The 27,078-nt window shown below is 31.1% G+C and overlaps 4 protein-coding genes across 8 annotated transcripts; 2 read left to right on the top strand and 2 right to left on the bottom strand.

Annotated features, from left to right (window-relative positions):
- Positions 1-1,764: 1,764 nt before the first annotated feature.
- On the bottom strand, positions 1,765-7,607 carry LOC141528387 (uncharacterized). Its single transcript, XM_074244432.1, is given in 6 exon segments — positions 1,765-4,469; positions 4,472-4,827; positions 4,829-6,554; positions 6,686-6,857; positions 7,031-7,165; positions 7,238-7,607. Coding segments are annotated over 3 exon segments (1,026 nt in total). The 5' UTR covers positions 4,939-6,554; positions 6,686-6,857; positions 7,031-7,165; positions 7,238-7,607; the 3' UTR covers positions 1,765-3,909.
- On the top strand, positions 7,599-16,242 carry LOC141528385 (E3 ubiquitin-protein ligase TRIM33). 4 transcript variants are annotated; one of them, XM_074244431.1, is made up of 7 exons: positions 7,599-7,728; positions 9,383-10,928; positions 11,811-12,975; positions 13,882-14,038; positions 15,156-15,339; positions 15,431-15,583; positions 15,663-16,242. In XM_074244431.1, exons 2-7 carry the CDS (start codon positions 9,384-9,386, stop codon positions 15,828-15,830), a joined length of 3,372 nt encoding a protein of 1,123 aa, XP_074100532.1. In that variant the 5' UTR covers positions 7,599-7,728; position 9,383; the 3' UTR covers positions 15,831-16,242. The 4 variants fall into 4 exon arrangements, with proteins under 4 accessions (XP_074100532.1, XP_074100529.1, XP_074100530.1 ...); XM_074244428.1 differs by having other exon boundaries at positions 13,879-14,038; positions 15,663-16,239; XM_074244429.1 differs by lacking the exon at positions 7,599-7,728 and adding an exon at positions 8,673-9,146 and having other exon boundaries at positions 13,879-14,038; positions 15,663-16,239.
- Positions 16,243-16,675: 433 nt separating this feature from the next.
- Positions 16,676-21,214, top strand: L(1)g0020 (RNA cytidine acetyltransferase l(1)G0020). 2 transcript variants are annotated; one of them, XM_074244231.1, is made up of 5 exons: positions 16,676-16,874; positions 17,163-17,426; positions 18,344-18,944; positions 19,046-20,995; positions 21,061-21,214. In XM_074244231.1, the coding sequence occupies exons 1-5, from the start codon at positions 16,767-16,769 to the stop codon at positions 21,081-21,083; spliced, it is 2,946 nt and encodes a 981-aa protein (XP_074100332.1). In that variant the 5' UTR covers positions 16,676-16,766; the 3' UTR covers positions 21,084-21,214. The 2 variants fall into 2 exon arrangements, with proteins under 2 accessions (XP_074100332.1, XP_074100331.1); XM_074244230.1 differs by having other exon boundaries at positions 16,677-16,874; positions 19,046-21,214.
- Positions 21,215-22,007: 793 nt separating this feature from the next.
- Positions 22,008-27,037, bottom strand: LOC141528287 (FMR1-interacting protein NUFIP1). Its single transcript, XM_074244254.1, has 7 exons — positions 26,751-27,037; positions 26,159-26,608; positions 25,243-25,434; positions 23,075-23,373; positions 22,780-23,000; positions 22,519-22,689; positions 22,008-22,450 (listed from the first exon to the last, which is right to left on the bottom strand). The coding sequence occupies exons 2-7, from the start codon at positions 26,597-26,599 to the stop codon at positions 22,050-22,052; spliced, it is 1,725 nt and encodes a 574-aa protein (XP_074100355.1). The 5' UTR covers positions 26,600-26,608; positions 26,751-27,037; the 3' UTR covers positions 22,008-22,049.
- Positions 27,038-27,078: the final 41 nt, after the last annotated feature.

Raw genomic sequence — 27,078 nt, 5'->3', positions numbered from 1 at the left:
ATTTTTTACACTCGTACATAAAATAATAAAAAAGCTTTAACTTCTCGTTTTTTTGGTGCAAACTTTTTCGAGTTTTCCTCCAAGTCATTAATTTGTGTCCAAACATTATTGATAGATCGAATATATGCAATATAGTGAGCTGTCAATAATTGGGTAAAGCGTTTCGAAATTATCATTATAAATTGAATTTAAGTCCTCGAATCTTTGAAGTGAGTCGGATAAATGATTATCAAAAATTAAACCATCATTTGAGTTTGTATTTAAATCTTCTGCTACTTGAATTGGTTCATCAGGTAAAATATCATCACTGAAAGTTAAATTTAAATTGTTATTCTGTTTTGCAAGTGACGTGTCGCTTTTTTCAGAGCTTAAAGTAGTAGACTGTACTTGATTTTTCCAATTTTCCTGTAATTTAAAAATTTTGTCAATAGTTATTTTAGTTTGTTTTTTACCTTTATGCTTTTTAAGTTCTTTTTCTTCCATTTTTAACTGCTCAAGTTCTGCTCTCCCTTCTTTAATTCTTGAAAAGATTGATCTTAAGTGTTTAACCAGAAATTTATCCAGTTGGACTAATTGATAATCTACTAATAGATTGCTTTTAGCGAAACTGAAGTAATTTTCAGATCGTGCTGATACAGGAACCTCATTCTCACAATTGTAAAAACATCTCATAACGTTTGACCACGATGGAAATTTTCTAAATATTATTTTTAAACTTGGTAAAATCCCAGGACAATAGTAGCTGTTAATATCATTATAATTTATAGATGTATCGGAAGAATCATCTGGACAAGTTTCAGTAATTAAGAGCTCTAGGAAATCATCAAGTTCATCCGTTTCATCTGAGCGGATTGCAATATCATCTTCTTTTATACCTTCTTCAAGACAAGATAAATGATGTTCACAAGACTTTTTTTCTTCACAAACACTGACTTTTTTCAAATTTTTGTAATCTATACTTTCATCAAATTCAAAAGTTTTTATTTTATCTAATAACCATTTAATCTCATTAGAACAGTTATGATTGTTTTGAGATACCTTTAAAACGGCTCTCATTAATTTTTCCAATACACGAAAATTTTCGATAGTTGTCATCAGGCCAAAAACACGTAAGTAGAAATCTTTCACCGCAGCATTAACATTAACGAAGCAACATAAGCGTGAAATCCAGTGGATAAAATGGGAGATGTCAATCCGCAGGTAAGGTTGGACTAAATTTTTAGACTTATTAGTTAAGAAGCGATAGCACATGAATAAATATTAATTGTAAGTTAAATTATTCGAAGCCAAGCAAATAGCACTTTGAAGTGGTTTTGACATATCCGTTACGATTTCCAGTGGAATCTGAGCACCATTTGAAAACCAGTCTCGCAGCCAAAGACTGATGATTGAAGTATCATGACGTTCAGAGAGCATTTGACAGACCGGGACAATTAATTTCCCAATGTACGTCACGACTTGATATAAAAAAATTGGACCATTAGAATAATTATCTTTTCGAGGAATTCTTCGAACTATGCTTCCCGTAGCATCAATGGAAACACAAGGATTGAAGGTCAGTAAATCGTTATAAACTTTGTAACAGTTTTACCTGTTCAGGTTAGCCCCTAATCAATTTTAAAATTAACTAACAAAACTAATAACAATAAAAATTATCAGGGCGCCACCAGGATTATTAATCACGGTTCCTGGAACCGGTCCAGAGCTGAGAAAACTTATCTTAGGGTAGAGAGAGTGAAGGAAGGTGCTGTTAAATAATAAAAATTTAATTAGCAATCTGATCAGTTTTATTAACAATAAAAATTTAACAAACTTAACAATTTTAAGCGCTCACACACACACTTATAATCTAACGAAGCGGAGAATAACTGCGAAATAAACGATATTTACAAACGAACCTCCAATTGACGATACGATGACTAGACGGGCTTTTTTGAACGAACGGTCTCCCACACCTGCTTAAAACTAGATGGGCTTTTCTTAACGAACGGTCTCCCACACCTGACCTAAAACTAATGGGCTTTTTTGAACGAACGGTCTCCCACACTTGCTTAAAACTACTGGGCTTTTTCTAACGAACGGTCTCCCACACCTGACCTAAAACTAAGCTTAAAATTTAACGTCCACCGGACGACCAAAACTAACTCCACACTTTACAACTTAAAACTAAGTCCACAGGACTACCGCACTTAACACTATTAACACTCTCTATCACGCATAACCCGTTCAATTCTTCACACACATAACCCACACTTCGCTTAAATAATTTATTTTTAATTTTAAAAATGATTTTAAATTAATTACAATTTACTTTTATTTTACTCAATCATTGGCTATCGGTGAAACGAAAATTCCTATATCATGACCAATTTCTTACTAAACTTTTTTCGTGTTGACCTTGACTCAATATCACTGATTACTTGGACTTAATGTCCATGCCGATAATTATCAATTTAGAGTAAAATTAATTTAATTAATTCACGGACTTAATCCCCAAAATTTACTTAAATTATAGTTGTTAAAATAATTTATAATACAATAATTTCAATAAAAACTCCTAACAAAATTTTCTTAATAATTTTCTACTCTATAACATTCTCAATTAATAATTTTCTTAATATATTTTTCGATCGGTATTGTTTTTCAATAATAAATTCTTACTATAATATTCTTATCAATTAATACTTAATAATTTTCCGATCTATCTTATTTTCAATAATAAATTCTAAATATAACAATCTTAGTAATTAATTCTTAATATAAAATATTGTCAACAATTTTCTGATCGTTTTATCAATTATAAAAATTCGACACGAGTCGAAATAGTCAACTTCAATTGCTAGAACATTCGCTAGTCAAGTCTTTGCTTGACCTTGGGTATTGGAATTTATGCGACACACAACTGACGCTTGACGAAAATTCCACGAATAAAAATTTGTCTATTTTTCTCAATGACAAGGATCAATCAATTTTACTCAGTTAATTATTGAAAAATTAATTTAATGAATTTTCTTAGATGTTAGTTAATTGATTGAAAACTTTTAGATATTAAAACTTTCCCCGCAAGGTCGATTAAGTGATCCTCGGGTATAAACCCCCATGAAAATCACTAATCCAAAAACTAGCAAATGTTCTACGATTTAATTATTGAATTAAATTTTCGTCGATTAACGATCCAATTGATAAATAATTAGGAGAAGTAACTGGGTATTGGATAAACCGCGGTCCACTTCCTTCCCACAGAGCAATAATTGACACCTTGACGAACAAAACGATGATCTAACTCACTCGTTGAGGATGAAGTCCTAGTTGTAGTTGGCTTCCTTCGTCTCGTCACTACTCCGGGGATCGGTCCTTCTTGATTTCCGTGGCACTCAGTCTGGCGGTCACACTACTTCTCCCTGTTCCACTGCACGGCTCACCTATTTTAACCCAAACTCACCCCCTCCTATTCTCCCTTTAGGCCCGAAGATCGAGACGCGCCAGTGCTATGTCGAATAATTATCGATATTCGGTGACTTATCGATTAAGGGTAATTTTACCCTGTTACAACTTCTATTTGTTCAGCCCTGATAGCCAGCGCTTTCTCAGTAAGTGTTGACTCCCAGCAGTTACGGTTAAGTTATACATCAAGTTGGCGGTAATTCTTCACTCAACAACAGTTGTAAGCAAATTGACAGAAATCTACGGCCGCAACTTGAATATAAGTTAACAATCAAACTTGTAGTTAAATTTCCTTTCAACTTTACTACAATTTGAAGGAAATACTTGTACAGCAAGTTTTGACGTCTATTTGCAGAGTAAGTTATAGGTAACTAATAGGTAATCGCTCGCTTTGCCAACTCTTTCCGTCAAGTTTGCTTCAAATTGCGGACGTAGATTGACAGTAAGTTATAGGTAAGGTGGCTATCAGGGAGGTGTCCAATAAAATAAAAAGAACTTGTCTTTTCCAGATTGATGAAGCGCTGGTTTGAAATCTACAGTTTCTCTTAACCTGTCCAGAGATTCCCATAATGTACCGTGAGTTCCGAGATCTTCATTGATTGCTTCTTGCCTGATTTTATTACAAACGACGAGACTTGGGATTATAGGTGGTATTTGTTGACCATACTCATGAAATTTTTCTATTAGCTTCGATCTAAAGTTTTCTGTTTTTGTACATTTTAATTGTTGTTTATATTTTTCACGTAAAGGCCCAGAAATATATCTTTTTTTATTATGAGCTATTTCTTTTGCGTCCAAGGTTATTATATTTAGTGTAATATTATCATTTTTACCAAAATTAAATGTTCCTTCGCCGTAAATGGCAGCCCGACACTTTTTAACGGTACAAAATCCATCTATTTTAATAGTAAAATTATTATTATCAGTATTGTCCTGGTAGATATTATGAGTTGTTAAATTAAATGCGCATGGTAATTTTTGACTTACATATATTAACTCACAAACAATATGTGTCCAACCTTTTGAAAAGACCAATATTTTTTTGTTTTTATCAGTTTTTCACTGGGCTTTATTGATATCCATTGAGTTTCAGAAAACGTAATTTTAAAATTGAGAATTTTATCTTTGCACAAGTGATTATCATTCTGTGGATGGAGAGTGAAATCTTCGGATCGAAGCTCTGGCATTTCTTTGGAATCTCTTTCTTCATCAAGATTATCCTCTTCAATAGAGTTTTTATTTTTTGCTATAAAAGTTTCACCTCGATACCGTTTATAACTTTCGAAAATACCATTTCTATCCTGACGAACATAGAAATATAAGTTGGTCGGGTTCATTCGATATGTCCCAGTATCATATACCCAATGAGAACAAATCTCCACACACATGATCTGTTTTTGACTTCAATTTATCTTGACTATTACATAATTCAAAATTTTTAATCACGTCAAAAATTTCAAAATGAGAGACAGCAGCTCCAGACGTCATTTTCATAAACTATATATTAATAATCAATTAATTATTAATTAATAATATCATGTTTAATAATCATTCATCAAATTGCACCAGTATAATTGTTTTTCTTTATAGATACTCCTTTATGTAATAACAGTTAATTTTTTAATGAACATTAAACAATCATTATTATTTAAAGAATTATTTGTTGATAATTAAAGAACTATTAACTAAGAATAATATAATTCACAGCAACACTTTAATACAGAGCAAATTCTTATTTTATTTATTTTTTTTTTCAAATAAAGTTATTCTTGACTGTTAATTGTTTGATTATTATTATTTAAATAATTCTTTTTTAATAATTAATGCACTACTAAGTATTAATAAAATCATATTCAACAGTAACACATTAAAATTAAACAGCGGTGGTTTTTTTAAAGGTACGCTATGTTTGATTGTCAATTGTTTAATTATGATTATTTAAAGAAAACGAAAAACGGCACAGCACGAATTTTAAAAAAATTAAAAATGCAGTCAATCCTTATTTATACTTTTTTTATCAGGTATTTTTAAATTTTATTAGAATTATAAATTACAAAAATACATATAATTATTATATAAATGTATAATGAAAACATCAAAATAAAAAATATTTACATCAACTAATAAAATAGCTTAATGGAGAAAATGTCTACTTTTAAGGTTTAATTTTTACCAAAAGTTATTCCTAACTTTTACAACACATTTATTATAAAAAATTTGGAAACTTTATTTACAAATTTTTTATTATATATTGTTTAGTATAATTTATTATGCTTATCTGTCAACTGTAAAAAATAGTACAGGTTGCAGGTTATTCTATTATAATAAACTTTATTAAAAAAATTAATGTACAAAAAAGTACTAAATTCAATTTTAATATAAATACAACAAAAAATAGATTGTACAACTATTGATAGTACTTTAAACTTGGTTAGTTGATCATAATATTATTTTATTTTTTGTTAATTCCATTTATTTTACTTATCCAAGCGCTTACATTCTAAAAGCTTTTAGAGCATCAGTTCTTAAATTAATATAAGAATTTTCACTGTTTATCTATTTGTCTTTTATTTTTATTCAATGTAACTTAGCCATTTAGAATAAAAAAAACCCCCATTTAATTTATAACTAATAGTATGATAAAAACAAAAAAGGTACCATAACTAACATCGATGGAAAAGAAATGGATGCAACTCAAAGTGATACGAGATGCATTGAGCGTATGATCATAAACTTAAACTACAGCAAAAGTTTATATGAGTTAATAAATAAACCGAATAAACGATCAATTTTCTTATTTGCCTTGGCAGAGGTATCCAAAAAGCTGATCTCATAGTTCCTGACAATTACTTTTCTTTTTCCTGAGTTGACAACAGATCAGTCTTCTATATCACACCTACAGCCTAATATTATTTTTGATCTGACAGATGACTAACAAAAACAAATAAATTTAATCCCGCACGCCTCTGAGGTAGAGATAGTTGCTTCAAGTTGATGTTATTTTAGACAAATATTTTCATCTACTGCTACCGGCTACTGTTCATAGATGTTCAATACAGGTGATTAAGGCACAACAGATGATGATAAACTTAATCAAATTTCACAATTAACTAAAACAAATATAATAAAAACAAATTGTAAAATAAATATACTAAATGCGTATTATAAATAATATAAGTATTAAAAAAAGTAAATACATATCCAAGTCTTTTTAAGAAAGAAAAAATATAAACTTTCTTACCAATTACTTTATCTTTTAGCCTTTGTTCATAAAAATTGCTTTTTGGTATGTCATATTCGAAATATCAATGGGAATAAATTAATTGTCGAATACAATTAAGCGCTGTTGATTTTCAGTTAATCTAAATTAATAATCCTGTTATAATTGAAGCCAGAAGTCTGGGTAATAATAGCTGCAAATAAAAAAAAGTGTGGCTATAAAAAAATGTGTAAAGTAATTAATGAATAATCAGAAGGTTTGTGGAAAAATTTTGGGAAATTTTTTTCTCAAGAATTTAATTTCCCGTAAATTTTTTTTTTCCAAAAAGTTATTTCTTCTGATTTATGTAAACATAAAGAGACTTACCAAATTTTTATAATACTCTAAATTTAAGTAGGAAAATCATACTTTGGTGCAAAAGAGATGAATATACTTCATTTTGAATTTCTCCGCCAGAAAATGTTGATTGGAGCGCTCGTCAAAATTTTATCTTTCAAATTTCTATTGGAAAAAATTTTAATTCTATGATAACAATAAAAGTACATATAAAGTTACATATCTCTTGATTTTTACCCTTATCTTTACTCCCTGATATCCTGAAACAAAATAAAGAGTATCAATTTTTCTTATAAAATTTAAGATAAAAATACTTTTTACCTAAACAATAATTTGAGAATTGTAGATAACAAAAATAGTCTTTTGATTATTGATGATAGTATTGTTTTCTTCACAGGTTTTAAAAACCCGATTACATGTTTCCTGGCAATTGCTTCTTTTTCTGTGCTGACAACAGACCAATCTTCTATGTCACACTTATAGCCCAATCATTTTTTTAGATTTTCATTAGCGTGCTCAAAGATATTCCTGAGTTACTTGACAATATTCTCAAATGTTTTTTTATTATTTATATTATAAACACACAATATATTTACAGCTCCTCGAAGTCAACAAATGAAGCTACCGGCTACTGTTCACAGATATTCAATACGGGTGAATGAGGCACAACAGATGATTATAATAAACTTAATCAAATTTCACAATGAACTAAAACAGATATAATAAAAGTGAGTTGTAAATAAAATATACTAAAAGCTTATTATAAAAAACAAAAATGTCTATAGCAGTAAATATTCGAGTCTTTTTAATAGATAAAATATAAATGTCTTACCAATCACTTTAACTATTTACCTTTGTTCTTAACAATTAATAGAAAACAAATTTTCCAACGATTTTACTATGCTACTGACATCTTGGAATTTATTGATTTTCAATTAATCTAAATTAAAAGTTTTGTTTTAATTAAACCCTAGTATTCGGGTGATAATAACTGCAAATAAAAAAAAGTTTAAAGTAGTTAATTAGGAATCAAAATACTTTTAGACAGAGACTTGCCAAATTTTATAATACTCTAAATCTGAGCAGTAAAATCATACTGAGAAGCAGCGAAGAAGCATTTACTTTTGCTCTTCATGCTACTCGACGTGGTTTTCTCTGATACCCAACACAATTTCAATCCCATGACCAAAATCAGGCAGTACATTAACTATCACTAATGATAGCTGACTTTCACTACTATGATTAGAATTACTTTATTGATTATTAAGTAAGGTCAGTACAAGCAGCCATAAAATGTAATGATTTCACGAAAAATTTCTATCCATAATTTGACACTTGTTTCTTGAGTGATGATCCACGAGTGAGCTGTATAAGTCCACTACTAAATATATCTTTACTTGGAGGGCGATAATCCCAATTTTAGCACTAAAAGGCACTAAAACTGTAGTTGAACCTCACTCGAGTGAAAATAACCTCAGGTTATTAACAAAACGTAAACATTAAGGCGAGAGTAATTTCGCGACAGCGCTAATACATGTAAATATGCCCTCCGCAAATTCCGGCGACAATTGATGACGTCATAGGACAGCAATGAACACGTTCAAATAGTTTATTATAATTAATTATTATAAATATTGCAAAAATTAGATAACTCTTTTCTCTAATCAATAGAGCAAATCGAGAGCAATTAAAAAAAATATATATATATGTATTAAAAGTGGCTTATTTTTTGATTTATAAGGATTTTAATTTTTCGACTCGGCAATTTTTTAAAAAATTAATTATTAATTAACTAATAATAATATACATGGAGCAATTACGGATTCTGAAAGAGCATTCAAGGAGCAATTAATTGGCATATAACAAAATTAAAAAAAAAAAATATTCTACGCTTACTTCCTTCCGGTAGTAAAATATAAAACATAGTTACCCAATCCCATCAAAGTACATACAAGTAGTGCAGAGAAAGCGCAAGCTGTGTCCAATGAAACAACCCAAAAAAGTACTCACTCAAAAAAGTATCATAAAAAAAAACGTTATTCTGAAAAATATTTACCACTGACGTGAAATGTGAATACTTAATATTTAAAACAACCGTAACCTTTAAAAGTTACAACCAAGGTTAAAGCAAACAATTAAAACAAAAGTAAATATAAACACAATGTACTTACAGTTGTTAACCTAAAACGCTTGTATTGGCTACTGTTAATTTTTTCCATCTAAAATGTTGACAGTATTTTCGTTAAAATGATTATTTTCATCAAAGTGATAAGTGATCAATGACCAATCAATAATTTTACATAAATAATTTTTAATTTATTTAATTACTGTAACTTCTACTCATAATTAAAGTTATATTCACAAATATATATTGTTTAACAGAATGGAGGAGCAAAGTGAAGAGGCGACAGTGTCCTTTATAGACGTGAAAGAGGAGCCGATGGACATAAACAGCCAGGAAGTCCAGCCGTCGCAGCAGCAACAAGTATCTCCAGAAGATGACCAGGAGCAGCGCAACGCTTGCACTCCAGAGAGTCATTCCGAAGCGCGAACATTCCTTGCGAAGTGCGTCTTCTGCAGCAAAACGTTCACAAGTGACGATAACTCGAAATTACTGGAGTGTCTGCACGCAGCTTGTACCGGATGCATCGCGTCTAAAGTCGGCGAGCACAATATTTACTCGGACTCTGACATTGTGATCGAGTCCAACGTGATCGTCTGTCAAGTTTGTAACGTAACGACGCACACGGAAAATTTAATAGACAATAAATTTCACGCTAAATTTCTCCTGCTTGATGATTTAGAGACTGGTGATACTTCTGATGACACTTCTGCTGAGGATGAGGAAAAAAAATGTACAAGCTGTCACGACAACGCATCCGCAACGAGCTGGTGTGTCGATTGTAAGGAATTTATCTGCGAAAATTGTGTCAATGCTCACCAGAGATTGAAAATAACCAAAGACCACACGATAAAACCGAAAAATGAAGTAACCACCCAGTCGACGAGTGAGTCGCAGAAGAAAAATTTAAAGTTATTGCAGTTAAGTTCGCTGTTTTGCTCTATACACACTCATGAACAGTTGTCGCTGTTTTGCCAGACCTGCGATCAATTAACGTGCCGGGATTGCCAGCTCAGCGAGCACCGGGATCACAAGTATAAATTTATCCACGAAATAGCAGCGGAAACGCGGAACTCGGTGACCACGCTACTAAAGGAAGTTATTTATAAGCGAGTGTTGTTAAAAAGTGCAATGAAAGTTATTGAAGATCGACAGGTCCTGATTTTTGATAAAAAGAAAAGCTTGGTTCAGGAAATCACACATATGGTGGTCCAGCTGACTAAAGCAATTAGTTCTAGGGGCAAACAGCTGATAACAAGGCTGAATGAAGTGTGTGATCAGAAGCAGTCGACGTTGAATGAGAAAAAGGAAGCCTTGGACCAGTTGTCCAAGCTCACTGATCATTGCATTCAGTTTGTTGACTACGCACTGGAAAAGGGCTCGGATATGGAGCTGCTCTATAGTAAGAAGTCCGTGGTGGGTCATTTGCAGCGGATTAAAAACCGACGAGCTGATATTCCCAATCCGGAGATCCCGGTGAGGATTAATTTATCGCTGGAGAAAGTTCCGGATTTGATTAAAATTATCTCGTCGATTGGAGCTATTGTTGTTGATGGAAGAGTTTACCCATCAGGGTCACCTTCTTCGGGGACCAGCACGCCGACTATTCTGGATGCCGAACCGAAGCAAGTGAGCGCAGCGGGTGCTGAGGCATCTGGAAGTCAAGCTACCATACAAGCTAGCTTCCCTTCGGTTACTTTGCCTTATCAGCAGCCGACAAACCCACCACAGCCGCAGTCTCAACCGCAACCTCAACCTCAACCTCAGCCTCAACTTCCAGGATTACAATCGATACAACCTGCTCAAGTAATTTTTTCATTCAATTTTTATTGTTTTTGATTGATATGATATTTTGGGAGTCGCAATTTTTATTTTAAGATCAATTAATTTTCATATAATCGAAAGAATAAGGAAAAATTTTTTTTTGATGTAATTATATGATAAAATGTTTTTTTTTTCTTTCAAGTTAAATTTAGTATAATTAGAAAGGTCTTGAATTTATGCCTTTTAAAGGGTTCCTATGATTTCTTAAGATAGTTTATTTATTACTATAAATTTTTGGAGTAGTTGTAAATAGATCAGAATTTCGCACAAGATAAAATTTGTTTATTTATTGATTTTATTTTGTACATGTGAATGTTGTTAAATTTTAAATATTAATCTATATAATTAAGAGAATAAAAAAAATTTTATGTCGGGACTATCTTTATTACAAAACGGGCTTCTATACTTCAATTCGATACCATTAGAAAGGTCGTAACCTCAATTTATGTCTTTTTATGGTTTGATATTTTTTTCGAAGATAAAAAATTTATCATCTAAATAACTAAGATAGCAAGGAAAGTTTTTAACGGGGACATTTTGATTTTAAAAAATATTTTTTTATAATTAAGTTCGGTATCATCAGAAAGGTCTAGACGTTTATTTGTACCTTTTCACGATTTTATATATTTTATATATTTTTTTATTCTAGTCAATTTTTTATTTTGATTTTTTGGAGCAGTTTTAAATAAATTATTGGTTCATTAAATAATTGGTAATTGATAGCAATATTATTTTTTTAATTTATTTCAAAAATATCCAAATTAAAGAATGTTAATAAATAACTAAGCTAACATTTTTTTTTTAATTTATTTATAATTCACAGGTCGCTAACAAATCATTAATAATTAAATGTTTAATTTACAGCAAAATTATCCACCTCCGTATCCAGCTCACACAATGCCACCACGATCATCACCACAAACTCTCTCACCTCATCAACGAATTCCGTACACGATGTTTAACGGCTCGACAATGAGACCATTGATAATGCCGCGAACTGGGCTGCCAAACTGTCATCAACAGCAAGTGACTTCCTCGACTCATCCTCAGCAGCAGCAACAACAGCAACAGCAGCAACAGCAACAGCAGCAACAACAGCAACAACAACAACAACAACAACAACAACAACAACAACAACAACAACAACAACAACAACAACAACAGCAGCAGCAGCATCAACAACAACAAATTCATATGGAACTTAGCGGGCAGAATTCCAGCTTGCGAGGACTGCTGGCACACAATCCACCGCCGTTTCGCCCGACGAATCATCTAACTTACAGACTGCCTCCAGGATACAGATACCCTGGGGGTCCTGGTGGTAATATAACGATTCCTCGCACAGCACCGCCTACATATCAGCCGACAAATCCAGCTCTTGTTTCCGGCGGACGTGTCCAACAATTAACTCCCGGTGCTACAGGAGTAAATTCACCTATCAGCTATCCGCTGTATCCGCAGACTGCTCGCTGGCATATTCCTCAGGGTAACACGCCCGCGTACTACCCAAGACCTGCTGTTCATCCACAAGTGCCTACACCTCATGATGCTTACAAAATAATTCTTAAAAATCAGAACAATAACAATAATAATAGTAATATTAGTAATAATAATAATCATCAAAATGTTAATCATAACATAAGTAATGTTAGTAATAATAATAGTAGTAGTAGTAGTAATAGTAATAATAATAATAACAATAGTAATCATAGTAATGTTAATGCAAATCAGAAGAATATTGGCATTAATCTCAATGGACAGAATCAACTGCTGGGTCATCCCAGTGGTCTGGCGAACACAGTATCATCTTCCGTACCAAAAACTCCAAGCCCAGTTCCAGGTAAATCTGACGAAACAGAAAAAACTTTGGATAAATTTTGTCAAAAGTCACTCAATGATTTGTTGATTACTATCGCTAAATTGGATTCTAATGGAATTGTTGTGATACCAGAGGCCCAGAAAAATCAAATGGACACATCACAAGTTGACAGTTCTACTGATGAGGGAATTAATCTTGATGCTGCCTCGGGTAAATAATAAGTTCTTCATTTTTAACTTCCCGCTAAGAAAATTGAAAATTTTTAAAAATCGGGAAGTTATTGGTTTCACCCCGTTTTTCGAAAATCGAGTTCTCATCAGATCTTGACGTTTTAAGGTCCTAGGAAGCTTCCCTGACTATTCCCGCGATGATGTCCGCGTGTGTGTGTGTGTGTGTGTGTGCGTGCGTAACCCTTTTATAACTTTTGAACGGCTTGACCGATTTCATCGCGGTTGGTGCAATTCGAAAGGGCTTAACCAAACTTAGATTTTCTGAAAATTTGAACCGATTCGGACCAGTAGATTTTGAGAAATTGTAAAAAAACTACAAAAAAAAAATTTTTTTGAAACGTGGTTTTTTTGGAATAACTTTTAAACGGCTCTACCGATAAATTCCAAAAACTAATCAGCTTTTAACATAAAAAAACCACGTCGATTGCCGCCAGTCCGGTCAAAATCGGTTGATTCGTTCGTGAGTTATCGCGAACGAAAGAAAACCGAAAAAAGTGTTTTTTCGGGGTTACTCTGAAATTTTCGGTTCGATCAATTAAAACCTGAAAATAACTTATGAGGATGATGAAACTGCGTCGAATGCCGCCAACCGCGTGGAAATCGGTTGATCCATTCAAAAGTTATCACGATTTGAAAATTCCAAAAATATTGATTTAATAAACTCCTATCAAACTTTTGAGCTCGGAGAGCTCAAAACTACACGGAAATTAGATTTTTGAGCTGGAAGAGCTCAAGAACATAATAAGTGCAATATCGAGCGCTTAATTACGAAAGTAGCGGGAAGTTGCAGGGATGGCCGTCAGGGTCAACCGTTTTCCTAATTTTTTTTAAGTTATTTTCATTAGATAGTGGAAATAATCGGTGTATTTTTACTCTTTCTTAGTAGATCCTAAAGCTACTGCTGTCTCGATGACCAAGGATGATCCTAATGAAGATTGGTGTGCAGTATGCATGGACGGTGGCGATGCTGTTCTTTGTTGCGATAAATGCCCGAAAGTATTTCATTTGTATTGCCACATTCCTAGTTTAAAAACTTTCCCTGAGTAAGTTTTTTATTTAAATTATTATTTATGCTTTTAATCTATCAGCTTTTCATACTTATTATTTAAAACTTATTGTGATAAATTTCTATTGTACATTTTCTTTATTAAATTCTATTTTATTTTTCTTTTATTGAAAATTAAAATATTGATCGTTCTATGTATGTGCTTTCTTGAGATTCTGTAATGGCTTTTGAAAAAAGTATAAAATATGGTTTTGTATTTGATATTGAAATAGTAAGTCAATTAATATAAAACTAGCAACCTTACAGTCACTATGTGACTATCCTGACTTGTGAACTACAAATAAATAAAATTTTGCTTTATTAATTAATTACTTTTGATACATTACACTTTTTTTTCTGGACTATTGACAATTATAAAGATATAAGGTCATCCCAATGTTACAATCATCAAGAGCTTTCGTTTGAGTACCCACATGTATTTTGATACATTTTTCATATATACATATATATATAATATATATATAAATATATGAAAATGAGTGTAATGTCGGGGTGAGCTTATATCTTTATAAATGTAAATAGTCCACAAGATACAAGGTCATTTTTTAATTATGTATCTAGAGATGGAGTATTTTCGAATGCAGCCTAAATACTTATAATAAATTGACTATCGGTGAGAATGATATAAAACCTTTAAAAGGCACAAATTCAAGTCAAGACCTTTGCAATGACACTAGATTTCATTTAAAAAAACCGATTTTATCATATGACTATCCTGGACACAAAATTTTTTTTATTTTCTTAATAATATGGGTGATGCGTTTTATAATAAATTAACGATCGTTATATGTGTTTATGTGACACCTTTTCAAAATAACGGTTGATGTTTAATAGCTGAATAAATATTTTGAATTGAAAGTTGATGTTTTTGGCCATAAAAATATTTTACCTATAACTTATCGGACTGTCTATTTGGACACTGTGAGTGAGTGAGTTCCGCGTGAGGCTAGCGTGAATATTACAAATTATTTGCCATGCTAAAATTCACGCTACAGTGTCCGAATAGCCTCAGCCATAAATTATACTAACGGAGTGAAAGCAACTACAGATTGAATCTTATTGTGTCCTGGTTTTAAAATTTTCCTTTGTTACAGTGAAAGCGAAACCTGGCAATGTATGCTATGTACAAATGTGCTAGACTGCACTGAAGACCCGCCAGAAGATAAAAAATCCAACACAATGAGCCCTAAAGATTTAAGGATAGCTCAGAGAATTATTTTAGAGCTCTACTGCCAATACGAGCAAAGTCTTCCATTCCGAGAAGTTGTTTCTCGAGAAGTATTAATTCAAATTTACTTATTTATGCTTACATTAATTTATTTAATAATTACTTTATTAATAATTGATTTTTTTATTTTATAATCAACAGATCACCGAATATCATCAAATAATTAAAAAACCGATTGCCTTAGATGTAATTAGAGATAAGTTAAAATCAGATAATCCGAATCACTACACAGAATTAAAACAAGTGTTGGCAGATGTTAGATTAATGTTTAAAAATGCTTATACGTTTAATCCTGTAAGTTTAACTTATTTTTATTTTTAATATTAATTTTCAATGATTTATTTAATTAATTTAATCATTTTTTTATTTAAAGGTTGAATCATCTGTTTATCAACAAGCACGTAGTCTCGAAGAATTTTTTGAGAAATTATTGTTAAAGTGGGCGCCAAATTTTGCCTATGACGATCCGTTAGTAACACCGGAAGAAGACGAAGTCTTATTTCCTCCTCATAGGAAATATCGACGGATAATTAATGATTAATATTTTATTGATTGATTAATTATTGATTATTAATTAATTGAATAGATTTTAACAACAGAAACTATTGTTAAAATCTACTCTAAATATTTTAGAGTAGACTGATAATATATATTTATGTATTTACAGGACATTTTTACAACTATTTTTCTTGCAATTGTAAACTTTTTTATCACACGAAACGATTAGAGAAACGTAATCAATCTTTTTTTTTTGTTTAGAGAAATAGAACCAATTTTTTCTTTTTAATTAATTAAGTTGTATTTTTAACTTTTTTTTCTTAAAATAATCTTAAAGTTTAAAAGTAATAAAATACATTGTTTTTTAAATAAATGATAAAAATTTATTTACTGAATTTTACTAGTTCGAAATTATGATATTTTGTATAAAAAAAAATTTTTTTTAGTTATTGGGCATTGAAAATCAATTGTAGTTCAATAAAAATATACACACTATCTTTTTGATAAATAATTAAGGCTCTTTTTTTTTACCTTGTATGAATGAAAATTAATTTAGCAGATATTTAATAATTTTCCTAATAGATAAATTACTGCATTAAAAAAATTTTGAAAAAATTGACATTTAGAAATTTTAATGAATTAAAAATGCAATTTTTTGAAAATAATTTTTCGGAACAAATTGTTTTGTTAAATAAAATTAAAAAATGGTCAAGTGACAGTTAACTTTAATATCATCTTGTATGAAAATAAAGTATTTTTAAATTTTAACGCTTTAAATTAATTACAATTTCTACCACCAGACAAAACTTCCCCCACTCGTTTTGTCACGTGTTTTTATGTAAACTCAAGTACTGTGAATGTAAAACATAACCTATTCACTTGTTTGCTTTCAGTAACAATACAGACTCTGGTCTTGGCAGCCACGTGTTTTAATAAAAATAAGTATACAACATTTACTTAAAAGTTTTAAAAAATAACAATGGTTCGTAAAAAGTTAGACAATCGTATCCGTACATTAATTGAGAATGGAGTTACCGAGGGACATAGAACAATGTTTGTTGTAATTGGAGAAAAAGCACGAGATCAGGTAATTAATTCACCAAGGATTTTAATTAAATTTAATGATTATTAGCTTATTAATTTATGATATTAAAATGAGCTGTTTCTTGATTAATTTTTAATTTTATCTAACAATTAAATTAATTCTAAAAAATGATTTTTAAAAAATTTAATTTTTAATTTTTTTAAATTTCTACGTCAATTTTTTTTTCTTATTTTTTGCCATAATTTATTTGTCAACAAAACTTCTAAAAATGATTAAATATCTGCTAAATTAATTTTCATTATTAATTTTATTTTTTTCCCTCTATCTTAGATTGTCGTGTTACATCACATGTTACTGAAATCGTCAGTAAAACCAAAACCTAATATCTTATGGTGCTACAAAAAAAATCTAGGATTCAGTAGTCACCGGCAGAAACGTATGAAGAAGATAGAAAAAAAAGTTAAGTCAGGAAGAATTGATACAGAAACTGATGATCCGTTTGAACTATTTGTTTTGTCTTCAAAGATACGTTATTGTTATTACAATGAGACCCATACTATTTTGGGTCAAACTTATGGAATGTGTGTTCTTCAGGTAATTTATAAATTATTATATTCTTTTACACTGAAAAAAAAAAAAAAAAAAAAAAACTACTATTAAGAAATTTTTCTCGATACAAGAAAATATATTCTTTATTATTATTAAATATATATTTTCTTGTTTCAAAAATTGGTCAAATTGACCAAAGTAATTTTTACTTAAACCAAGTAAAATTGTTTGTTGGTATATCTATTGTAATTAAGGCAAATATTTTAAAATTAAAGCAAATATTGAAATCCTTCTATCAAAAAATGGATAAATTTAAATGGTTCGTTTAATTTAAAAAAAAATTCTCATTAAACAAGATATTATCCGTACGATGACCCACGGTAGAAAAAAAATATCAAAAATTGACAAAATGGCGGCCTTTTTAAAAAAAAAGTTGAATTTTACCTAAAATTTTGGTCGTTTTTGGCCTGCCAAAATTCGATTTTTGTTGAGATCAAAAAACTGGAAGATCATCGTATGGAGAACTATATACAGAACATGCAAAAAAAAAATTTGATAGTGATCGGATCATTTGCCTCCAAGTAATCACTCCAGCAAATTCGAAAAATGCTGTTTCGAGATAAACGTGTTTAAAGATAAAATGATCCTATTCTAACTGCCGAACGGCTACTCTTTAAATAGCTGTAATTCAAAAACTATCTGAGATACCAATTTAAAATTTTAGTATCTTATTTTCAAAGGCATAATCTATCGAAATATGAAAAAAAATCGATTTTTGAAAAATTTCACACTAGTTGTGCCCCTTAATATGTAAAACATCCTGAGTATTAAAAAATGAACTTACCCGTTATATAAAACAATTGATTTAAGTCGGTGTAAGTTCATTTTCGACTCGGGATAATATTAAATTAATTCAAAATTTTTATAAATAAAGTAATGTAACATAAATGAAATTTTTCCAGGATTTTGAGGCACTGACTCCAAATTTACTAGCTCGTACGATTGAAACTGTTGAAGGAGGCGGTTTAGTAATATTGTTACTACAATCAGTAAACTCTCTAAAGCAATTGTACACCATGACGATAGATGTCCATCGGCGATACCGAACTGAAGCTCACCAGGATATAGTATGTCGATTTAACGAGCGTTTCCTTTTATCTCTCGCCTCCTGCAATCGCTGCTTAGTAGTCGACGACCAACTTCGCGTGCTACCTATTTCATCAGAGAATTTGCAAATTGAGCCTTCTCCAAAGATTTCATCTGAAGAGGAGTCTGGTGAGCTAAGTCTTCTGAAAGATAGTTTTCGGGACACTCAGCCAGTCTCGTCGCTCATAAACTGCTGCAAGACTGCTGATCAGGCCAAAGCTCTGCTCCGATTCATCGAAACTATTTCTGAGAAAACTTTGAGATCTACTGTGTCGCTAACTGCCTCTCGAGGACGTGGTAAATCTGCGACGCTGGGGCTTGCCATTACTGGTGCAATTGCTTTTGGATACTCAAACATTTATGTCACTAGTCCTAGTCCTGAAAACTTGAAAACTGTCTTTGAATTTATTTGCAAAGGTAATTTTTTTTTTTTATTTTAATTATTAATTGACAAAATTTTAAAATTATGACCAACACCAAATTTTAAAACAATTATAATAAAAATTTTTTTTCATCAGGTTTCGATGCCTTAGCGTATTCAAAAATTGCCGACTACGATTTGATAGAATCAACAAACCCAGAGTTCCGTCGAGCGATTGTTCGAATCAACGTAACCCGTGACCATCGCCAGACAATCCAGTACATTCACCCTACAGATTCAAATAAGCTGAGCCAAGCCGAGCTTTTAGTAATCGATGAAGCAGCGGCGATTCCATTACCATACGTTAAATCACTCCTAGGACCTTACTTGGTATTTTTATCCTCCACCATCAACGGCTACGAGGGCACAGGACGTTCTCTGTCTCTAAAACTGTTGCAGCAGCTCCGAAATCAGTCAACCGTTGCCCTCAAAAATGACAAGTCTAAAAAAGCCCAGTTTGAGAAAAGTCTAGGCCGCCAGTTGCATGAAATAAGTCTCGAAGAATCTATCCGGTACAAGCCAGGGGATCAGGTCGAAGAATGGCTTACAAAACTACTCTGTCTCGATGTAGTCACGCCGATTTTAACAGGATTCCCTGACGAGAAAGATTGCCAGCTGTACTACATTAACCGCGATACACTCTTCTCTTACCACAAAGCATCCGAGGTGTTCCTTCAACGTTTAGTATCGCTGTACGTGGCTTCTCACTACAAAAACTCACCGAACGATTTACTGATGATGTCAGATGCACCTGCGCATCATCTATTCTGCTTATTACGTTCTTTTGATGCTTCTAGTACTTCTCTCCCAGAGATTTTGGTCGTCATTCAAGTGTGTCTTGAAGGAGAGATCAGGAAGTCCACAGTGACAAATAATTTAGGCCGTGGTCAAAAAGCTGCCGGTGATTTAATTCCCTGGACTTTGGCGCAAAATTTTCAGGATGAAAATTTCCCGAGTTTATCAGGCGCACGCATTGTTCGCATCGCCGCGCACCCAGATTGCTACGGTAAAAAGTACGGTACTCGAGCCCTAAAACTTCTCAAGCAGTATTATGAGGGTAAGATACCGAATATTGATGAGAGTGAAATTGAAGAAACAAAAACAGAAATAGAGAGTGTTCCTGAAGAACAGGTAGATCTGCTTGAAGAAACAATCGAACCAAAGAAAAAACTGCCTCCATTGTTGGTAAAATTAAACAAACGCCGTCCAGAACATTTAGACTACCTGGGAGTTTCTTATGGATTGACGGAACAGCTGCTGAGATTCTGGAAAAGGTCTGAGTTTATTCCTGTCTACCTAAGTCGCGCCTGTAATGACATAACTGGTGAGCACTCGTGTATAATGATCTCTCCAGTAAAGCATAACAATGATGAAAAGTTCGAGTGGCTTGAAAATTACTGGATTCAATTCCGCAGGGTGTTTATAGCTGAATTGGCAGGAGTTTTTAGGAAGTACTCACCAAGTATGGGTCTCGAGCTATTGACAAGCAACGTTTTTAAGCCTCAAAAAGTAACTTTGAGTAAAGAAGATTTGGATAGGTACTTTAATCCACTTGAAATGAAGTTTTTGGAACAGTATACTAAAAATATGATGGACTTTAATGCGGTAGTACCCTACTTGCGTAAGTTAGCAGAGCTTTCCTTCCTAGGCCTTATGGGCGAAACAGAATTCAAAGCCTTGCCTGCTGCAATTATGTTAGGGTTAGGATTACAGCACAAGAGTGTCGACCTTCTTGCGTCGGAACTTATAGTAAGGGACAAAAACATCAAAGACAAAAAAGACAAAGCTTTAGATCCGTCGCAAGTGTTGGGAATTCTCACCAAGTATATTCGTGGAGCGACGAAATATTTGGACGAAATTAGCAAGGGCCATGTAGCGAAGACCTTAATGGGCGATGAAACGATGCATGATAATGTCAAAGTCGATTCAGAGGGTAGTAAGTCTTTACGGAAAGAATTGGAAATGGAGGCGAAGGAATTGCACGCTAAGCAGAAGATCGAGCTTGAGAGACTCAAGAGAGAAGATTTAAGACGGTATGAAATTAAAGGTACTGATGAGGAGTGGAATAATAGTTTGAAGGGTAAGGGTAATAAATCCTTGATTTCTGTTAAGAGTGGAGAGAAGAGGATAAGTGACGAGCCGATCGAGTTTAAGGAACCTGGTGAGCAGAAGAAGAAAAAGAAGAAACGCTTTTCAAAATAATGTTAATGCTACTCTTGTATAAAAATATTTTTTTTTATTAAAAAGACTTATTAATAAATAAAAATTTTAATAATTCAAATAAATTTAATTTTTTCCTGTATTTTTACATTTAAGGCTAAAATTGGAGTTTCTCAAATTAGATGCAAATCTACTTTTTACGTTCTGCATAAGCTATATCACGTGATAAATGCCGAAAGGGATTATGAAAAAATTTTTTTTTGCCATTTAACTCAAAATCTTCTAAAACGTCAAGAGAATTACCACCTGACGTCATCAATGCATTTAGCATTGACACTATAAAGATAAAAGCTTTCCAATTTTTCCATGACCATGAGCTTAAAGAGAACTTGATACCCGGCTTCACTGATGATTTAAATCGTTAAAATTGGTGTGATTTGTAGTGCTTTAAATTTAAACTTAGTTTGATACTCATCTTAAAAATTTCTTGCTTACTTTTATTTCACCTCATTTTTACTGATTGTAAATAGCTAATTAAATTTCTCAGATTTTTGATTGTTTTCAATGTTCTATTAGCTATAATCCAAATATTGTTAAAATATCCATGTAGATCTGTTTATAGACTTACATGTACTTTATATTCTTTCATTTTGTATTTTTGCCTTTCAGTCATTGTCTTGGCATTCAAATTAAATAAATAATAATATAAAAAACATTCTGGGATTATTAAAGACAAAAAAGCATACTTTAAGATATACGCGCTTTTGGCTTCAAGAAATAGGCTATAATTTTCTAATCCTAAGAGGAAGATATCTGATACAAATAGAGGGTGGTTTTTAGAGTGGCTTAATCTGAGGAACTTAGCAAAAGAAGTAAGATAAAAATATATTTTTTTTTTTTATTTAAAAAAAACCTATTAACAAATACAGTAATATACATTTTTATGATTCTTTGTTTTTGAAAAAGTTATTGTCTACAATATATTTTAGACATTGACAAATGTAGTTTCGTTCGTGAGCTATTGACTTTGACAATAGCTGCTCTAATAATGCATGTCTTTGATATAAATTTTTTCGTTTGTCTGATTTACTAATGTTATTATTATTATTATTATTATTATTATTATTATTATAAATACTGTTGTTTTTGCTATTTTTATTATTGTTGCTGTTGTTGTTGTGTTTTAGATAATTTTTATGAGATATTTTACTTGACTTATCTAATTGTAGCGAAGTTTTAACATCCTGAAATTGGTTACCTTCTGTATTTGAAGATATTGACTTTTGATTCATACCAATTTCTTCTATTTTTGCTTTTTTAATTGGAATTTCTTCAGGTGGTTCTATAAAATAAAATAAAATAAACTAAGAACTTGAAAAGTTTTAAATAAGAGTTACCCAAAATATTTACCATCTTCAGAGCTACCGTAATCAGCAACCAAACTACTGATTGATTTAATAACTGGTTCCAGTGGTGCGTTCGTCATTGGGACTTCATCTTCATCATCAGTGAAATGATTCTCCAATAGTGACTCTTCTTTTGCTACATCACCGTCTGATTCGTCTTCACTGATCATCATTTCTAAAAAATTATTTTAATGTTGAGTATTACATACTAAAGAAGTAAAATAAACTTAAGGAGAAATGAGATAAAAAATGTGAGACTACATACTGATGCCTTTGAACGGTTTGACACCTTGACAAGTTTCTTCAATCTCAAGCTCTTCAGATTTAGCATCTGGTATTTTTCTCAATTTTTTCTTCCTTCTCTTGCTTTTGTTATCATTCTGAATATTTGTTTTCGGCTTTGTATCTTTAATTATTTCTCCCCGAGATTTTTTTTCAACTTGCTCGGCTTTTCTCGCGTCAACATTATTCTTCGTTGGATATTTCCTGCATTTAAATAAAAAAATAATTTATCTTCGAATAATCAAGAAATTAATTATATTATCGAATAAAACCATTACCGTTTACGTTCGTTGATCCATTTTTCAATATCCTCAGGTGTGCTCAAATTTTTTAATTTATTAAAATATCCAGTGCGGTGTTGCATAGCGATATGTTTGTCAACTAATTTCGGATGTGCCGAAAACTCACATCCGTCGATCCCGCAAACTTTGTGAGTGCTATTGTGATCTTCGAGGAGTTTCTCAGTTACAAACTCACGGTCACATATTTCACAGTAAAAAATAATTTCTTCATCTTCACTCAGATTATTTTCATCACGCAGATCGTGATAATCTTCGTCATCTTGGTACAAGGCTGCCTAAAAATTTTCGCTTGAAATATGTTTATTATATTAATTTAAATATAAATTATTATAAAAAATTAAATCTTCTGATTTTTTTTTTTTTTTTAAATAACAAAACCTTTCGGATATTCGTGATTTTTTGTCAAAATTTAATTCAAAATTTGGACTCTTCTTAAGCTTTTTATGCTCAGGAAACTAGAGAATTTTTCATTAGTATTAAAATTTAAGTATATAATTTCAAATAAAAAAATTAAAAAATACAAATAATTTTTTTTGCTAATGTAAATTGGTAATTAAAAATTTTTGTACACAAAATTTTTTATTTAGAATTTGTAGAAATATTTATTTTTGACATTATATTATTTAAATACAAATATCTTTGTTTTGTGTTTTTTAATATTTTTTCAACTAAATTAATAAGTGAATAAAAATGCTGTCAAATTATTTTAAATATCCATAAAAATGAGTAATTATTTGCACAAAATCGTACCAATTGGCACATAGTAAGTATATTTGAATAATAATAGTAATAATTTACAAGTGACAGAAAAATTCAATTACTTTTTAATAAACAAATTTCAAATTACAATTTTCAGTTCTGAGTAATTGAACGCTGAAACTACATATTTTATTTTATAATTATTTTTAATCAAAAAGAACTCTACTCATTTTTTAAATCAGACTATTATTAACTATTAATGTTAACATTAATTAATAATTTCGTCAACTATTAATTAATTAATTTTATTTTGCATAAATATTCCCAGCCTCGTTCAAATGTCTAATTCATGTCTAAGCCACGACATTTAAAAAATTAAATAACTAGAGCTCTTTGTGACTAAAAATAAAATTGTTAAACTTGATATAATTGAATAAATTCATTAATCAATGCAATTGTCACAATAAGGAATGTAATGACAATAATTATGACTCTAGCATTCAATACAGAATTTCAAACACAAACAAAGCCAAACAATTAAACAAATCCACAATAATTTTCAAATTACAAAAACTATTTTAATGTATGAAAAAATCAATTTAATAATTTATTAAAGTGACTAAATTGATTCATAAATTAATGCTTGTAAAAAACATCAAACAACTTGTACTTTAACTTGATGCTTGTTTTAAGTTTTAACTTATTACTTCATCTTAATCAAACGTGCTAATGATTATTAAAATGTTAACATAACTTGTTTATAATTTGAAAAATACGTTTGATTTTAGTAAATATTAATTAGTCGTATATTAATAACAATAACGATAATTATTATTATTAATTTTACTTATGAATTATTTTTAATCTTTTAAATAGACTTTTGTAAATAATTTATATTTATAAATTTGTAAATTGTTAATACGGAGGAGTAGCCCGAAGCTTTAAGACTGAGCCTGTTCGCTGGAAGGCCGCGACTCCTCCGTTACTTCCATTTTCGTAACCGGTTCAGCTTGAATTTCTGTTTTCTCTGTTTCCTGAACACTCTCGGACTCAACTGTATTCTTATCACTTGCTTTTTGACCACCCTGTAAGGAAAGTTGTTCATAAACTAACGTTTTTCTTATTAATTTTATTTAATTGATTATTTTTTTAATAAAAATAACAATGATTATTATTTATTTTTTATCAATAAATATCAAATCAATAACTTGTCAGTGACTTGGTCTTGACGTGATCCACACATATCTTTAAAAATAAAAATCAACATTTATGAATACTATCCAAGTGAAAAATAAAATTTAAAATACCAATTCCATCGAACATACCACCAGGATTGTCATAAAAATATAGTACAGTAATCAATCAATTTATCACTCGTTTTATTAGTTACTAATTAATTGATTAATTAATAAGTGTGATAAATAATATTTAGAGAATTAACATACCTGGTCAGGATTCTTAGCTAAATACTCATTCTTAGCGTCTTTTATCATACGTGTTACTTTATTCCTGAGGTCTTTGAATTCTTCCCACTCCTTAGCGTCTTTATTTTTTTTGGCTTTTGCGTAAAGTTTGTTTTTACGCTGAACTTCACCTCGTATTTCATCCGTCATCCAAGGTTTTTTTAATTCGATTTCCTTTTAACATAAATATATTTTGAGTCATTTTAAAAATTATTTTCATCATTTTTTACTCAAATAATTTTTCTTCAATCAAATTTGAATTTTTTAATTTTTTTTATTCTGTTAGTTTTTACGGTGGATTTATGGTGGTGATATCGAAAATATCACAAAATTATTATTTCGATAGATTTTTTGCTTTCAAAAGTTGGAAAAAATTTTGGCTCTCATGTTTTTCGATAAAATTTCTATTTTGTCTTTTTTCGATGTTTTTGATATATTTTTTTTTTCAAAAGTACATAAAAAAACGAACAATTAAAAAAAAAAAGTTCAATATCACAAATTTTTTTTAACTTATAAATTTTTTGAAAATTTGTTAAAATTGTGGTAATCAAATTTTTTTTAATAGTTCATTTATTTATGTATTTAAAAAAAAAAAATATTTCAAAAGTTGAAAAAAAATTTCGTTAAAAAAAATTAAAATTAAAATGGTAGACCCCACGTGTAAATAATTACCCAAATTATTTGTTAAGAATTAAATTTTAAAAATTTCCATGTATAAAAAAAATTCTAATTATTCTACTGCAACAAATCCTCGTCTAACCTAAAACTCATGGAAAGTTCTAGAAAAAAAAAGCGTATAATGAAATTCCATTTTAATTTTAGATAGAAAAAAAAAAACAAAAAAAGAAAAAACTATCGGATGAATTTTAACTGTTATTACGAGTAACTAAAAAACTACCTCTAATTTGTTGCCTTTCTTAGGGTTATTCATAGATTTAGCTTTAATAACTCCATTTCCAGGCGGGAACCTCGGTCTCATGTGTGGTAGACCCTGTGGGGGTAAAATTCCTCTGGGACCAGGTCTCATTGGCGGTCCACGTGGGCCCATACCTCGGGGACCCATCATCATAAGTGGTGGTGGTCCTCGAGTTCTAGGTGCGAAAAGAGGCATTGGTGGAGGGCCTCCAGGTCCTGGACGCATCATCGAGCCAGGTCTGGGTGGTGGAGGAGGCATTCGCTGGCGCATCGGTCCAAAAGCTGGCCCCATAGGTGGAGGAGGTGGAGGCATCCTCGGAGGCATTCCTGGCATTGGAAGTCGTCCGAAGCGCGGTGGTGGAGGTCGCATACCCACAGGAGGCATCCGAGGGGGCATCAACGGTCCTCTATTTAATGGGCTCATGTTCCTGTGCTTTAATTTCGATGTATTATTATTTATTTACAGACTAGCCGGCAGTTATTTTAGAGTTTCGAGGTTACGAGTTGAAAGTTTAATTTTTCAATGAAATTAAAATAAATTTAGAAACGTTTTTATTCGTTGTTTTTATAGTTACCTGGTTATAATTGTTTTTATTAATATATAATCACTGAGTATTTGTCTTTAACAAATATATTTTCACTTTTACTGAGTAAGTTTATGACTTCGGTATAAACGGCGTTATCAAAATGGCGACTATTTATTTTCAGAGAGGGTATTGGCGCTATCTGGTTCTGTCTAAAGTCACGGAAAAGCAATGGGAGAAAAAATACGAAATCTTGAAAAATTTATTACGTTATCCGTGATTTTAAGAAAAAAATTGGACGGAGTTTTATCAACATATTTAAACACGAATGTATAGTTGTCGCAACAAGAGAGTGTACCTCGGGTTTTTTCGGAATGGT

The sequence above is a fragment of the Cotesia typhae genome, unplaced genomic scaffold (genome assembly GCF_013202065.1).
Source record: "Cotesia typhae breed Kobodo isofemale line unplaced genomic scaffold, CoteBio_Ctyphae contig_43, whole genome shotgun sequence".
NCBI classification, from domain to species: domain Eukaryota; kingdom Metazoa; phylum Arthropoda; class Insecta; order Hymenoptera; family Braconidae; genus Cotesia; species Cotesia typhae.
This window is presented reverse-complemented; position numbering and strand designations above follow the sequence as displayed.